This window comes from Cebus imitator, unplaced genomic scaffold (genome assembly GCF_001604975.1).
Source record: "Cebus imitator isolate Cc_AM_T3 unplaced genomic scaffold, Cebus_imitator-1.0 Scaffold136, whole genome shotgun sequence".
Lineage (NCBI taxonomy): Eukaryota > Metazoa > Chordata > Mammalia > Primates > Cebidae > Cebus > Cebus imitator.
The window spans coordinates 3,167,882-3,180,764 of NW_016107451.1; the positions used below are offsets into that span (position 1 = coordinate 3,167,882).

The window sequence follows — 12,883 nt, forward strand, 5'->3', positions numbered from 1 at the left end:
TGCAATTTCCCTGTCTTGATAAATCAGCTCTGTCTAGGCAGTGGGCAAATAGAACCCATTGGGTGTTACACTTCTGGAATTTCTTTCACTCCTCCTGTACTGGAATATTAAAACCCAAGTCTCTAACTTCCCACGCCAGACAGCTGCTCTCTTACCCTGCCATTTGGGTTATTAAAAAAAAATAAATTTCTTCCTTAAAAAAATTTTTTTTTTGGTAGATCTGAGATCTCACTATGTTCCCTAGGCTGGTCTCGAACTCCTGGATTCAAGTGATCCTCCTGCCTTGACCTCTGAAAGTGCTAGGGTTACAGATGTGAGCCACCATGCCCAGCCAGTTTATTCTTTAAAAGAATTAATTACAGAAAATTTGGGAAAATCTCCAACTCCCAATATGATGAGTACTATGATATTGTATTTCATTCTAATCCTTTTATAAGCATCTTTTGTTTAAACATTGTGTACATCAAAATGTTTATCATATGCTCTTTTCACCTATTACATTGAAAGCATTTACCCACGTTGTTATCTAATATTCACAGCCATCATCCTTCACAGCTGTATTACATCCTATTTTTTTTTTTTTTTTAAGCCTACAGCACCCGGTATTCCCAGGCGGTCTCCCATCCAAGTACTAACCAGGCCCGCCCCTGCTTAGCTTCCGAGATCAGACGAGATCGGGCGCGTTCAGGGTGGCATGGCCGTAGACTATTACGTTCTATTAAGTGAATGTATTATACTTCACCTAATTAGTCTCCTGTTAGTTGATATTTAGGGTACTCTCTGTAGTGCTACAGATGGTTTGAAAAGCATGTTGATGCAGTACACCTGGTGAGAACTTGGAGCCTTCTCTTGTCATTGCTGGCTATTTGTCACACTATTGGTTTGGTCTGAAGTCTTGTCTGAAGAACACGTAGATTTTCCATGTTTATTTTTGGCTTTGTTAACTATAAATGTTATGAGGTGACACAATATTTATGTTCTAAAATTTAGGAACAACTTTTAGCTTGTCTTCAAGTAAAACCAGGTTGTCTATACTTTGATGTGAAAAAAGCAAGGGAATTTTTCCTCTGGAAAAGTGGTAGAGAAAATGTAAAAAATAAGCATTGTGTGTGAAAGTCGGACTGGGGTCAGGGAAATGAAAAAAAATTATATAGAGTTTCATTAATTCCTCCCATTTTCTTTCCTGAATATAGTTTTCAACCTCGGATGCACATTAGAATCACATGAAGATGCTTTCAGAAAAGTATTGATCTACAGGCCCCATGCCCACAGGTTTTTATTTTATTCATCTATGTTGGAGCCCAGGCAGCCAGGGTCAGAATTCACTGCCCTAAAAGGCTGTGTACAAATAACATGGAAAAACATTCAGCCTCACTTGCCATTAAAGAAATTCAAAACAAAATGACAAGTAATTTCTGTCTATAAGTGTGTTTAAAAATAATAGATTATGTTGAACAAAAGAAGTCAGACACAAAAGAGTATGAAACTGCCCCGACAGGGTTGACAGGAAGTATATACTGGGTTCTGGACAGAAATATAATGATAATAAAACATTAATCAGGCTTCACTTTGGTCCACTTCCTTGTTGTTAAAAGTCACACAGCATTAGATACTGATCATTTGCATCTCCATTGTTCCTATAGACAGGACATTAACATTAGAATTATAAGTTTTTGTTTAAGAATTGCTTGGCCAGGTGAGCTGGCTGATGCCTGTAATCCCAGCACTTTGGGGGGCTGAGGCGGGTGGATCATTTGAGGTCAGGAGTTCGAGACCAAGCAGCCTAGCCAACATGGTGAAACCCTGTCTCTACTAAAAATACAAAAATTAGCCAGGCAGTAGTGGCACATGCCTGTAATCCCAGCTACTCAGGAGGCTGGGGCAGAAGAATCATTTGAGCCTGGGAGGCGGAGGTTGCGGTGAGCCAAGATTGTGCCACTGTACTCCAGTCTGGGGACGAGAGTGGGATCCTGCCTCAAAAAAAAAAAAAAAAAAAAAAAAAAAAAGAATTGCTTAAGAGGTTTTTTAGATGCAAATTCCAGCAACCAGTTTGAAGAGCCCCAAAAAGGAACAGAATCAGCATGAGAATATAGCTTCTTCATCTCCCTGTCCCATGTCTTCACCCTGGACTCTTTGACCTACCAACCATCTCCACTTTTTGGTCCAATCTAAAACTCTTAAAAACCCTAAATCTAAGTTCCTCAAGGAGATGAATTTAAGTTTTCCTCCCGTCTCCTCATTTGTTGACTCTACAATTAAACTTCTTTCTCTGCTGCAACACAATGTCTTAGTGTGTTGACTTGCTGTGTACATTGGGTAACAAACCTATTATGGTTACAATTACATGTAGCATAATTCCATTTAGATGAAATTCTAGGACAGGCAGAAATCAGAACAGTGGCTACTGGAGGGAGGGAGAAGCAGTAAGTACAGATCAACTGCAAACAGGACATAGAGAACTTTAAGGGACAGTGGAAATGTTCTCTATTTTTTTCTTTCTTTTTTTTGAGATGGAATCTTACTCTGTCATTCAGGCTGGCGGGCAGTGGCACGATCTTGGCTCAGTGACTCACTGCAATCTCTGCCTCCTGGGATCAAGTGGTCCTCCTGCCTCAGCCTCCCAAGTAGCTGGGACCACAGATGCATACCACCATGCCTGGCCAATTTTTGTATTTTGGTAGAGACAGGGTTTCACCATGTTGCCTGGGCTAGTCTTGAACTCCTGAGCTTAAGCAATCTGCTCGTCTCAGCCTCCCAAAGTGCTGGGAGTACAGGCATAAGCCACTGCACCTGGCCCTGTTCTGTATCTTGATTGGAGTGGTGATAACATGGGCACAAACATTTGTCAAAACTTATCCAATAGTACATTTAAAAATCTTTGCATTTGTTACATGCAAATTATATCTCAATTAAACAAAGAATATTGGGGAAAATGTCATCAGAACCCCTCTCCCCCATCAATAGTAGCACTCAATGTTAATGAGGATGTGGTAAAATTGGTACTTTTATATAATGATGGCAGAAAAATTTAGTAGTGTCAGAGGCATTTGAACCAGAGCAACTCCATCTTGAATAAGGGCTGGGTAAAATGAGGATGAGACCTGCTGGGCTGCATTCCCATGAGGTTAGGCATTCTTAGTCACCGGATGAGACAGGAAGTCCGCACAAGATACAGGTCACAAAGATCCCAGTGATAAAACAGGATGCAGTAAAGAAGCTAGCCAAAACACCGCCAAAACCAAGATGGCAATGAAAGTGACCTCCTTTCCTCTTCCCTCTCCATTATATGCTAACTATAATGTATTAGCATGATAAAAGACACTTCCATCAGCACCATGACAGTTTACTAATGCCATGGCAACATCTTGAAGTTATCCCATATAAACTAAAAAAAAGAGGAACCCTCAGTTTTGTGAAATTCCTGCCTCCTTCCCAGAAAACAAGAATTTTTTATAATAATATTTATATTCAAGAGTTTATTTTGAAAACAAGAATATTTACAATCAAGAAATAACCATAAAAATAGCCACCCAGCAGCCCTTGGGGCAGCTCTGTCTGTGGAGTAGACATTATTTTATTTCTTTACTTTCTTAATTAGCTTGCTTTTACTTTACTCTTTAGACTCGCCCAGAATTCTCTCTTGCATGAGATCCAAGAGCCCTCTATTAAGGTCTGGGTTCAGGATCCCTTTCTGGTCATGGTAGGAAACTTCAGAATGTTTGTCAATACATTTTAAGGTCTCTAGTTCTATAAAAATAAATTTAAAAATGAAAAATATATATACCAAAATGATTTTTTCAGCATTGTTTTGAATAAAAATATTCAACCATTAGAGCAGTGAGTAATTCTTAACCAAATTAGGATTCTGTTGTGAGATTTAATTCCAGCAGATCTAGGATTAACATAAACTGTTTTGCTAAAGCGCCTGTTTGGCACTGACTGTTGGTCAAGCATGTTACAGAGGGAAATGTAACGATTAAAACAGTGTGGCTTCATAACCTCACTCAGGTCCAAGTAGCACAAACCATGGCAGTTTGAACCAATTTATCGGCATTGTTTATTGATAACAATGACAATGATGATTTGCACCAGGTCTCAGTGAGACCCCCAAGAAGTCTCTGCTATTGAACCAGGTTACATGGCAGAAATATGCTTATGTGAACAACAGAATATAAAAAAATATTTGACAAAATCTCAGCTGAGACTCTATTTTGGGCTCCCTGGTTGTGAGGTGGTCAATGCACACAAGTGGCTCCTGATCTCAGAGAGGAAGTGCATTCAGCCACTGCCCTTACAGGAGGAACAGCATTCCAGCTCCTGCCTGACTTCTCTGGACCCCTTGCTGTGAAACACCCATGGGCTCTAATGCATATTCTTCCTCTAATGCTGTTTCTATATTACACCCTATTCCCGAAATAAGGTATACATTTATTAGCACTGTAATTTTGGGTTCTTTTAGTCTGTTAACTGTTGTACCCTGTTTAACTGCTGCTGTTAGTGGAAAGGCGTATCAACTTCATGAAATATTGTTTTATGAAAATACCAAATTTGGAAACTATAGCAACAAAGCACAATGCTTATCAGATGATATTAAAAGAAAGATGGTATAAAACTTTTACAAAAGCTATGATAATAGAAGTGTAAAATTATGTTTATTGACAAGACACTAGGAGTAAACTTCGGAGAATGTCTGCATAAGTTTTGTTTCATTCAAAAATTTTACACTGATCACAGCAGAGAGGTGTGCCATAAAGAATTATGAAAAAAAATTTGCACTGGGCACAGTGGCTTACACCTATAATGGGAGGCCAAGGAAGGAAGATCATTTGAGGCCAGGAGTTTGAGACCAGCCTGGCCAACATGGTGAGACCCACCCATTTCTATTAAAAAATTTAAGGCTGGGCGCGGTGGCTCACGCCTGTAATCCCAGCACTTTGGGAGGCCGAGGTGGGTGGATCACGAGGTCAAGAGATCGAGACCATCCTGGTCAACATGGTGAAACCCCGTCTCTACTAAAACTACAAAAAATCAGCTGGGCATGGTGGCGCGTGCCTGTAATCCCAGCTACTCAGGAGGCTGAGGCAGGAGAATTGCCTGAACCTAGGAGGCGGAGGTTGCAGTGAGCCGAGATCGCGCCATTGCACTCCAGCCTGGGTAACGAGTGAAACTCTGTCTCAAAAAAAAAAAAAAAAAAAAAAAAATTTAAAAGTTAGCTGGGTGTGACTGCATGTGACTGTAGTCCCATCTACTCAGGAGACTGAGGTGGGAGGATCACTTGAGCCCAGGACATTAAGGCTGCAGTGAGTTGTGATTATGCCACTACTCTCAAGCCTGGGTGACGGAGTGAAATCCTATCTCAAAAAAGAATTTTTTTTTTTTTTTTTTGCAATGTTATTTCATTATATGTGAAGTGAAAAAAAATTTAACTGCCTAAAAACCAAATGTCATTTTACCTTTGGACAATGGTATTTGCCTGATATACATAGATGTATGTATGTATAGAAAAAGAGAGAGCATGTATCATATCTGTAATAGATATCTTCTATCATTATATATAACATCCATATAATATACATATTAGTAATATTCTGTGTCAATTCTCTGAAGTAAAAAAATAAAAAAGCTCTTTAAATGAGGAGAGAGTGGTTCAGGCTGAGGAAAGTGTGTGAGGTGAAAAAAGTGGGAAGGCAACTGAGAAGGGTGTATTTGGGGAAAAACAAGTTCAATACCATCAAAGCTCAATGATTGGTAATCCCCTTCTCCCTCACTCTCTTGAGAAGAAATTAGGCCCCACATCTCTCTAGGAAAAGCCCTATGAACAGAAATGTTGGAAACACAGGGATTTTTTGATGGCCCTCTTGAAAGGGTGCTTCCGTGAGCAGCCCACTATTTAGCCCTAGAGCTGGCTCAGCAAGAAATAACTACTCCACATAGTTTTCTTCCAAAGAGAACTTGTCGTTGTTTACCTCACATGGACATTAAGTAGCTTCAATAATCGCACATATTCTTCATGTAGAGCTTCTTTCTCTTGCTGTAGCTTAGACAGCTTCTCTGATAATTCCTGGTTGCTGTTGACATGCTGAAAAACATTGAAAAATAATGAGAATTCTGACCTGACAAAGGTATAATGTTGAAGAAATGTAAATTGGCAAAGTCTTTCTGCTAAAAAAAAAAAAAAAAAAAAGCTTATAGTCACTCCTGCTTCTGAGATCATAGTAGCTTCATGAGATTTCCTGTACTTCCAGATTTTCTGAAAGTCAGCAGATATTTCCCTTGCCTTTTGCTTCCCCAGCCTTCCCAATAATTTTGTAAGCATCTAATTCCATTTATTAAAAATCTTCCAAGGCTGGGCATGGTGGCTCACATCCATAATCCCAAGATTTTGGGAGGCCAAGGCAGGCGTATCGCTTGAGCTTAGGAATCTAAGACCAGCCTGGGCAATATGGCAAAACCCCATACCTAAAAAAAAATACAAAAATCTGCCAGGCGTGGTGGTGTGTACCTGTAGTCCAGCTACTTGGGAGGCTGAGGTAAGAGGATGGCTTGAGCCCAGGAGGCAGAGGTTGCAGTGAGCTGAGATCATGCCACCACACTCCAGCCTGAGTGACAGAGCCAGACCCTGTCTCAAAACAAAACAAAACAAAGCATCCAAAAATCTCCCAGCTTAACATATATAAAGTGAAAGCTGTTCTCTTGAATTAACTCTGATAAAGTATTTGGCTCTAGAAGTGACTATAGTGATGAGAAACTCAAAGTTGGGAATTTGGGATTGGTCATCTGACCTGGCTAGCTTTGAAGGCGATATAATCTTGTCACTAGTTCTAGCAATCCATGGCAAAAGAATTAAGTTTGTACTTTTAAAAGTTTATACTTTTAGACTACTTATAGTTTCTGGTAATGAAGTGCTTTAGAAGACCACGTGAGTGGTATAAAAAGTGTTATAATGGAATTGAGGACTACAAGGATTGTGAGGTGGGCTAGCCACATCTGACCATGTTACTGAGCTTAGAAGAAAATGTCCAACTTGGGGATTTAATTACTGGAACAAGGCATTGTCTGAGAACCAGGGACCTTCTGTGAGTGTCCTAAAATAATTTCTCTCTTGTAGTCAGAATACCAATATATCAAAAAACCAAATCACAAATATCAAGTGGATTGCAGAAGGACAGCAGTAATTGATTTCACAGGCTTGCCAGGTTTCTTATGTGAAAAACAGGGCTTTGGGAATGTGTGGAAACCTGAGAATTGGGAATGAAGACATCTGGGAGGACTCTAATAATGTTGAACCCCCTGGACACAGTGCCTCTCTTGCCAGCACAAGCAGTCCCTCCTCTCCTGTCTAAGGAGATTTAGTTTAAAGATTCTATATTGATTTCACCCAAGGCACTTCCCTTGTAAGGGGCTGCATATTGTCCTCAAGGCCCACCTCTATACCACCACCACTTCTCATTGTCTCCCATCTTGTAACTACAGTTGGATCCCAGCACGCCATGGTGAGCTGGCGTTAAGTGTAGGGACTGACCTGGGGACTGCCATACTGAAAGAATGGCAAGACTTCACCAACTTAAATTGGCAGAAACCCTAGGAATATATGCAGGAATGTATTTGTAGGGAGTTATACTAGTCAGTGCCCCTAACTTTAGAACAACATGAGGGTTAGGGGCACTGACCCCCCACACAGTTGAAAATCTGCATTATGATTTTTTTGACTTCCCACCAAATCACTAATAGCCTACTGTTAACTAGAAGTCTTATCAACAACATAAGCAGTTAATGCATATTTTGTATGTGTATCATGTATCGCACTCTTGCAATAAAGTTAGAGAAAATAAAATTTTATTAAGAATATCATAAGGTAGAGGAAATACATTTACTATTCATTAAGTAGAAGTGAATCATCACAAAGTTTTTCATCCTCATTGTCTTCATGTTGAGTAGGCTGAGGAGGAGGAGAAGAGGAGGAATGGGTCTTGTTATCTAGGGGTGGCAGAGCTGGAAGAGGTGGACAAAGTGGAAGAGGAGGCAGAAGAGGCAGGCACATTCAGTGTAACTTTACAGAAATACACTGTAATTTGACTTTTTTGCCTTTTCATTTCCCTGGAAATATTTTTATATGGTGCCAATCCTTGTTTGTTGTTCACGTTAGTTTCAGTATCTGTATCATATAGAAAGGTCCACATTGAAAAATAAGTCAAAAGCAGCCTTGAATGTTTGGAATCCTTCTGCCAGATTGTCTAAGGTCCATTTGTTTTCTAGTACTGCTTTTTCTGTTTTCTTCCTCATCATTTGGCACTGGTTTGGAAGTACTCATCTCCATCTTGTTGTCCTATGGTAATTCCTCCTCTGGTGTGGTATCTATTCGCTCTTGAATTTCTCCAAGATTCATATCTTGGAACCCTGTACTCCTCACTTTTTAAAAAACCATATCCACAGTCTTTATCATGATTTCCTTGATAGGCTCTGTTGTAAATACTGAGAAGTCATGCTAACATTGGGACACGGTACTCTCCAGCAGGAGTTCATTGTTTTGGGCTTGATGGCTTTCAGGGCTTTGTAATAATGATGGCATCTTCGTGCCTGCCACTTGCCACACAAATAAACTAAAAATGGCAAAAAGAAAAACAAACAAACAAAAACAATGATGGCATCTTCAATGGCGCAATCCTTCCAGACTTCCCTCTCTATCAGGGTTCTCTTCCATAGTTGACAATCCTGTCCATAGAGTACTGTGTACAATGAGCCTGAAAGGGCCTTGTGACCCCCTAGTCTAGAGGCTGAATTACAGACATGGTGTTTGGGGGCAAGTAAACTACTTCAACATCTTTGATGTTGAACTCATGTGGTTCTGGATGGCCAGGGGCATTTGCCCAACATCAAAAGAAACTTAAAAGGCAGTCCTTTGTTACCAAGTTACTTCTTGATTTCAGGCAGAAAGCATTGAGGGATTCCATCTGGAAAAAGAGTTCTTGTTGTCCGGACCTTCTTTTTATACAACCAAATGACTGGCAGCTGGTGTTTACCTTTTCCCTTTGAGGCTTGGGGATTAGAAGCTTCACAGATAAGAGCAGTTCTGACAATAAACTCAACTGCATTTCCACGAAACAGTAGAGTCAGCCTATCCGTTCCTGCCTTAAATCCGTGCTCACTTATTTTCCTTACTATTAAGTGTCCTTTGTGACTTTTTTTTTTTTTTCCAGAATAAGGCACTTTCACCTGCATTCAAAACCTGTTCAGCAGATATCCTGCTTTCTCAATGTTTTTCTTTCTTTCTTTCAAATCGAGACAAGGTCTTGCTATGTTGCCCAGGCTGATCTCAAACTCCTGGCCTCAAGTGATCCTCCTGCCTCAGCCTTCCAAAATGTGATTTTCTTAACGGCATCTGGGAACTCACCTGCTGTCTCTTGGTCAGCAGAAACTGCATCTCCTGTTTTCTTGACATTTTTAAGGCTAAACCTCTTCCTAAAATTAACAAACCACCTTTCGCTGGCATTAATTTTTTAGAAATTGGATCTTTCTCTGTTGCCCAGGCCGGAGTGCAGATGTGCAATCATAACTCACTACAGCCTCAAACTCCTGGACTCAAGAAATCCTTCCACCTCAGCTTCCCTAGTAGCTAGCAACTTTGCTAGCTTTAAATTCTTCACTTTCCTTTTGGTTTAAATTGTTGTATCATGACTTATCTTTTTCTTGAGTCATATTAGAGTCTATAGGTCTGGCTTTCTTACAGCAATCCTACACTAACATAAAAGCTGCATTTTCAATATGAATAAAAAAGTATTTCACAAAAAGTGCATGGTTTTTATGCCTGCTAGCATAGCTGCAGCAACAGCTTCATGAATTTGCTTTTCTTTTTTTAAATAATGGTGCTCATGTTGGATTCATTTACCTTGAAATGTCGAGCAGCCATAGTTGTAGATCTCATCTGTGGTACCTATGAAGCAATTCAACTTTTTATTGTAGTGTCGTAATTTTTCTTTGTTTCTTGGCAGCATTTCCAACATCACTAATGGCCACTTTGTGTGGGTCCTATGCTGTTATATAAGGTTTATGGTATTGCACTAAACACAGTGAAAAATACTTGAGACCCACAGATCTCTTTTTACTTCAACACAAAATTTACTGGTGAGAGGAGACTGCTCATGCAAAGAAGGTAAGTGTCAGATGGCATTTTAAGTGGATATTTGGAACATTTGAACTCACTGCAGGCCGAGGCAGGTGGATCACTTGAGGTCAGGAGTTCAAGACCAGTCTGGCCAACATGGTGAAATCTCACCTCTACTAAAACTACAAAAATTAGCTGGGTGTGGTGGCGGGTGCTTGTAATCACAGCTACTAGGGAGTCTGAAACAGGAGAGGCACTTGAACCTGGGAGGCAGAGACTACAGTGAGCTGAGATCAGAGCACTGCACTCCAGCCTTGGCGACAGAGCAAGAATCTGTCTCAAATAAAATAAATAAATAAACTTACTGTAATACCAAAAGGCAGTGGCTATGAAATTATTACAGCAGTACAGTATGCACTACAGTTAATTTTATGCAGTTATGATTTAATATTGCATCTTTACATTTGGTTACCTTTCTACTGCAAATGATGCTATGTATGGTTTATAAATGTTTGTGTGTGTGTTTTCACAAATTTTAACTTTATAAGTTTATATACACTTTATGGTAGTAAAGGTAAAATAATAATATCTACATATATGTTTTCACGATGTGCCTAACTTTTTCACTATTTCTAAGCTGTGTGGCTCACCTCATGTACATGTTTTTTCAAATTCTGGCAATCTCCAGAAAATTTTCCAACATATTTATTTAAAAGGATTGGCATACAAGTAGACCAACACAGTTCAAAACCATGTTGTTCATGGTTAACTGTAATGTTAAACAGAATTTATTAATATGAATGTAGTTACTGGAATTTATGATTTAATGTGTTAATTTGAACATCTAAGAGTGACTTGGGGCCAAATGCAGTGGCTCATGCTTGTAATCCCAGCATTTTGGGAGGCCGAGGCAGGTGGATCACTGGAGCCCAGGAGTTCTAAGACCAGCCTGGGCAACACATTGAAACCCTGTCTCTACAGGCAATTAAAAAAAAAAATAGCCGGACATGGTGGCACATGCCTGTAATCCCAGCTACTCAGCAGGCTGAGGTAAGAGGATCACTTAAGCCCAGGCAGTTGAGGCTGCAGCGAGCCATGATGACACTACTGCCCTCCAGCCTGGGCAACAGAGTGAGACCCTGTCTTAAAAAAATAGTGACTTTGTTTGCTCATTTGATTGACTGAAACTTGGACACAAAAATGAGTTATATCAAATGACATCAAGGTGCCAAACTTCTTCAGCATAAGGGAGAGAAAGGACTCCAAAGGTTTAAGCAGACAGGAAATTTGGAGTGGGTGTATAGTTACTCTTTATAACCGTGGGAATCCAAAAGATACTCCTCTCACCAAGGCTTTACCAAATAACACTGGTGAGAAAGCACCAAATTACTTGAAATGCTCTATAATGCTAACCTATTGAGTATAAAGGTAGAGGTGCCAACATTGAAATGGCTCCCTGATTTTAATGGGGATGATGGTACTACACAGAGTCAGCGGTCACACGGCAGTGCTTAACGTCCAGATACAAGGTATTATTAATGTTAGTAGGAAATAGGGCCAGAGAGAATCAAAGGGTTTGACCAATAGCTGTTTAGTCATAGTTACTTGATGACAATGACTATAGGACTAAAATACATGGACAGCCAATTAATGTCTTACTTGAAATGTATCTTCAAACAAATAAGTAAGTAAATAAATAAAAATAACCCCTTAGGTCTGGTGAACAAAGGCCCATTTTAAATGACAAGAATGGAAAGTAACGGCCTCTTCTTGTTCGATTCCTAGGCCTGGGTCAGTTCACAGATCCAGAATCCTTAGAATGATGGGAATGCTAGGTTTTCTTAAGGAAAAACCCTGTGATACTGAGACAGTAAGTGATCTTCTCCCAAATGTTCCCCAAAGATACCTGCAGTCTTTTATCAAGGTGACGCAGCATTGGAGAAAGGGAATTATATAGACTTTGAGGGAACTGCAGTACAGTGATTCCGAGTCAACACTAATACCTCGGAACACAAAACACCATTGAATTTCACAATTCAGAGCGTGGATCTTAAGGAAATGAGGTGAAAAACAGAGTTTAAAATCAAAATGTATCTTAGAACATGTGATTCAATGGCTACATGTATGTTTCTGAATCTCCTCAGTGGTTATTTCCCTATTTCTTGAATGTATAGTCAGAATAGACGATCTGGAATAGCAGACTCTCCATACTGGCTTTCAACCTGAGGAGTGAGGGCGATTGGTGAAGAAAAGGCCAAGTGCTCGCTTGGAGCTGCCTCTTTAGATTCTGGAATCAACATAGACCACATTTGTTCCTTCGACTCATTTAATTAAATTGAATTTTTTAAGAGACAGAGTCTCATTCTCAAATGCCTTTCTAAAATAAACAAACTATTCTTTGCTGGCATTATTGTATTTTAGAGCTTGGGTCTTTCTTTCTCTGTTGCCCATGCTGGGGAGCAGTGGTGCAATCGTAGCTCACTGCAGCCTCAAATTCATAGGCTCAAGTGGTCCTCTCACCTCAGTCCACTAAGTTGCTAGGACTACAGACATGTACCACCATGCCCAGCTGTTTAAAAAAAAATCTGGAGAGACAGGGTCTCACTGTGTTGCTCAGGCTGGTCTCAAACTTCTGGCATCAAGCAATCCTCCCACCTCAGACTCCAAAAGTCCTAGGATTACAGGTGTGAGCCACCATGCATATCCCTTCAACCCTTTTATTAAGTGAGGGCTACAAGTTTTTTTTTTTTTTTTTTTTTTTTGAGATGGAGTTTCGCTCTT

At 40.0% G+C, this 12,883-nt stretch overlaps 1 protein-coding gene and 1 non-coding gene across 10 annotated transcripts in view; both read right to left on the minus strand.

The window, feature by feature from the left end:
• Positions 1–12,883, minus strand: part of CCDC30 (coiled-coil domain containing 30) — a 188,876-nt gene that overhangs the window by 34,671 nt on the left and 141,322 nt on the right. For 8 of the 9 annotated variants that reach the window (XM_037743178.1, XM_037743180.1, XM_037743176.1 and 5 more), the window contains one exon: positions 5,967–6,079. The exons of the other annotated variant lie outside the window; for it this stretch is intronic. In XM_037743178.1, coding sequence (XP_037599106.1) covers positions 5,967–6,079 — 113 coding nt within the window. The remainder of the gene's footprint in view (positions 1–5,966; positions 6,080–12,883) is intronic. 9 annotated transcript variants of the gene reach the window in all.
• On the minus strand, positions 588–706 carry LOC119473167. The gene has a single exon (XR_005202372.1). It is a non-coding gene; the product is annotated as a 5S ribosomal RNA (ribosomal RNA).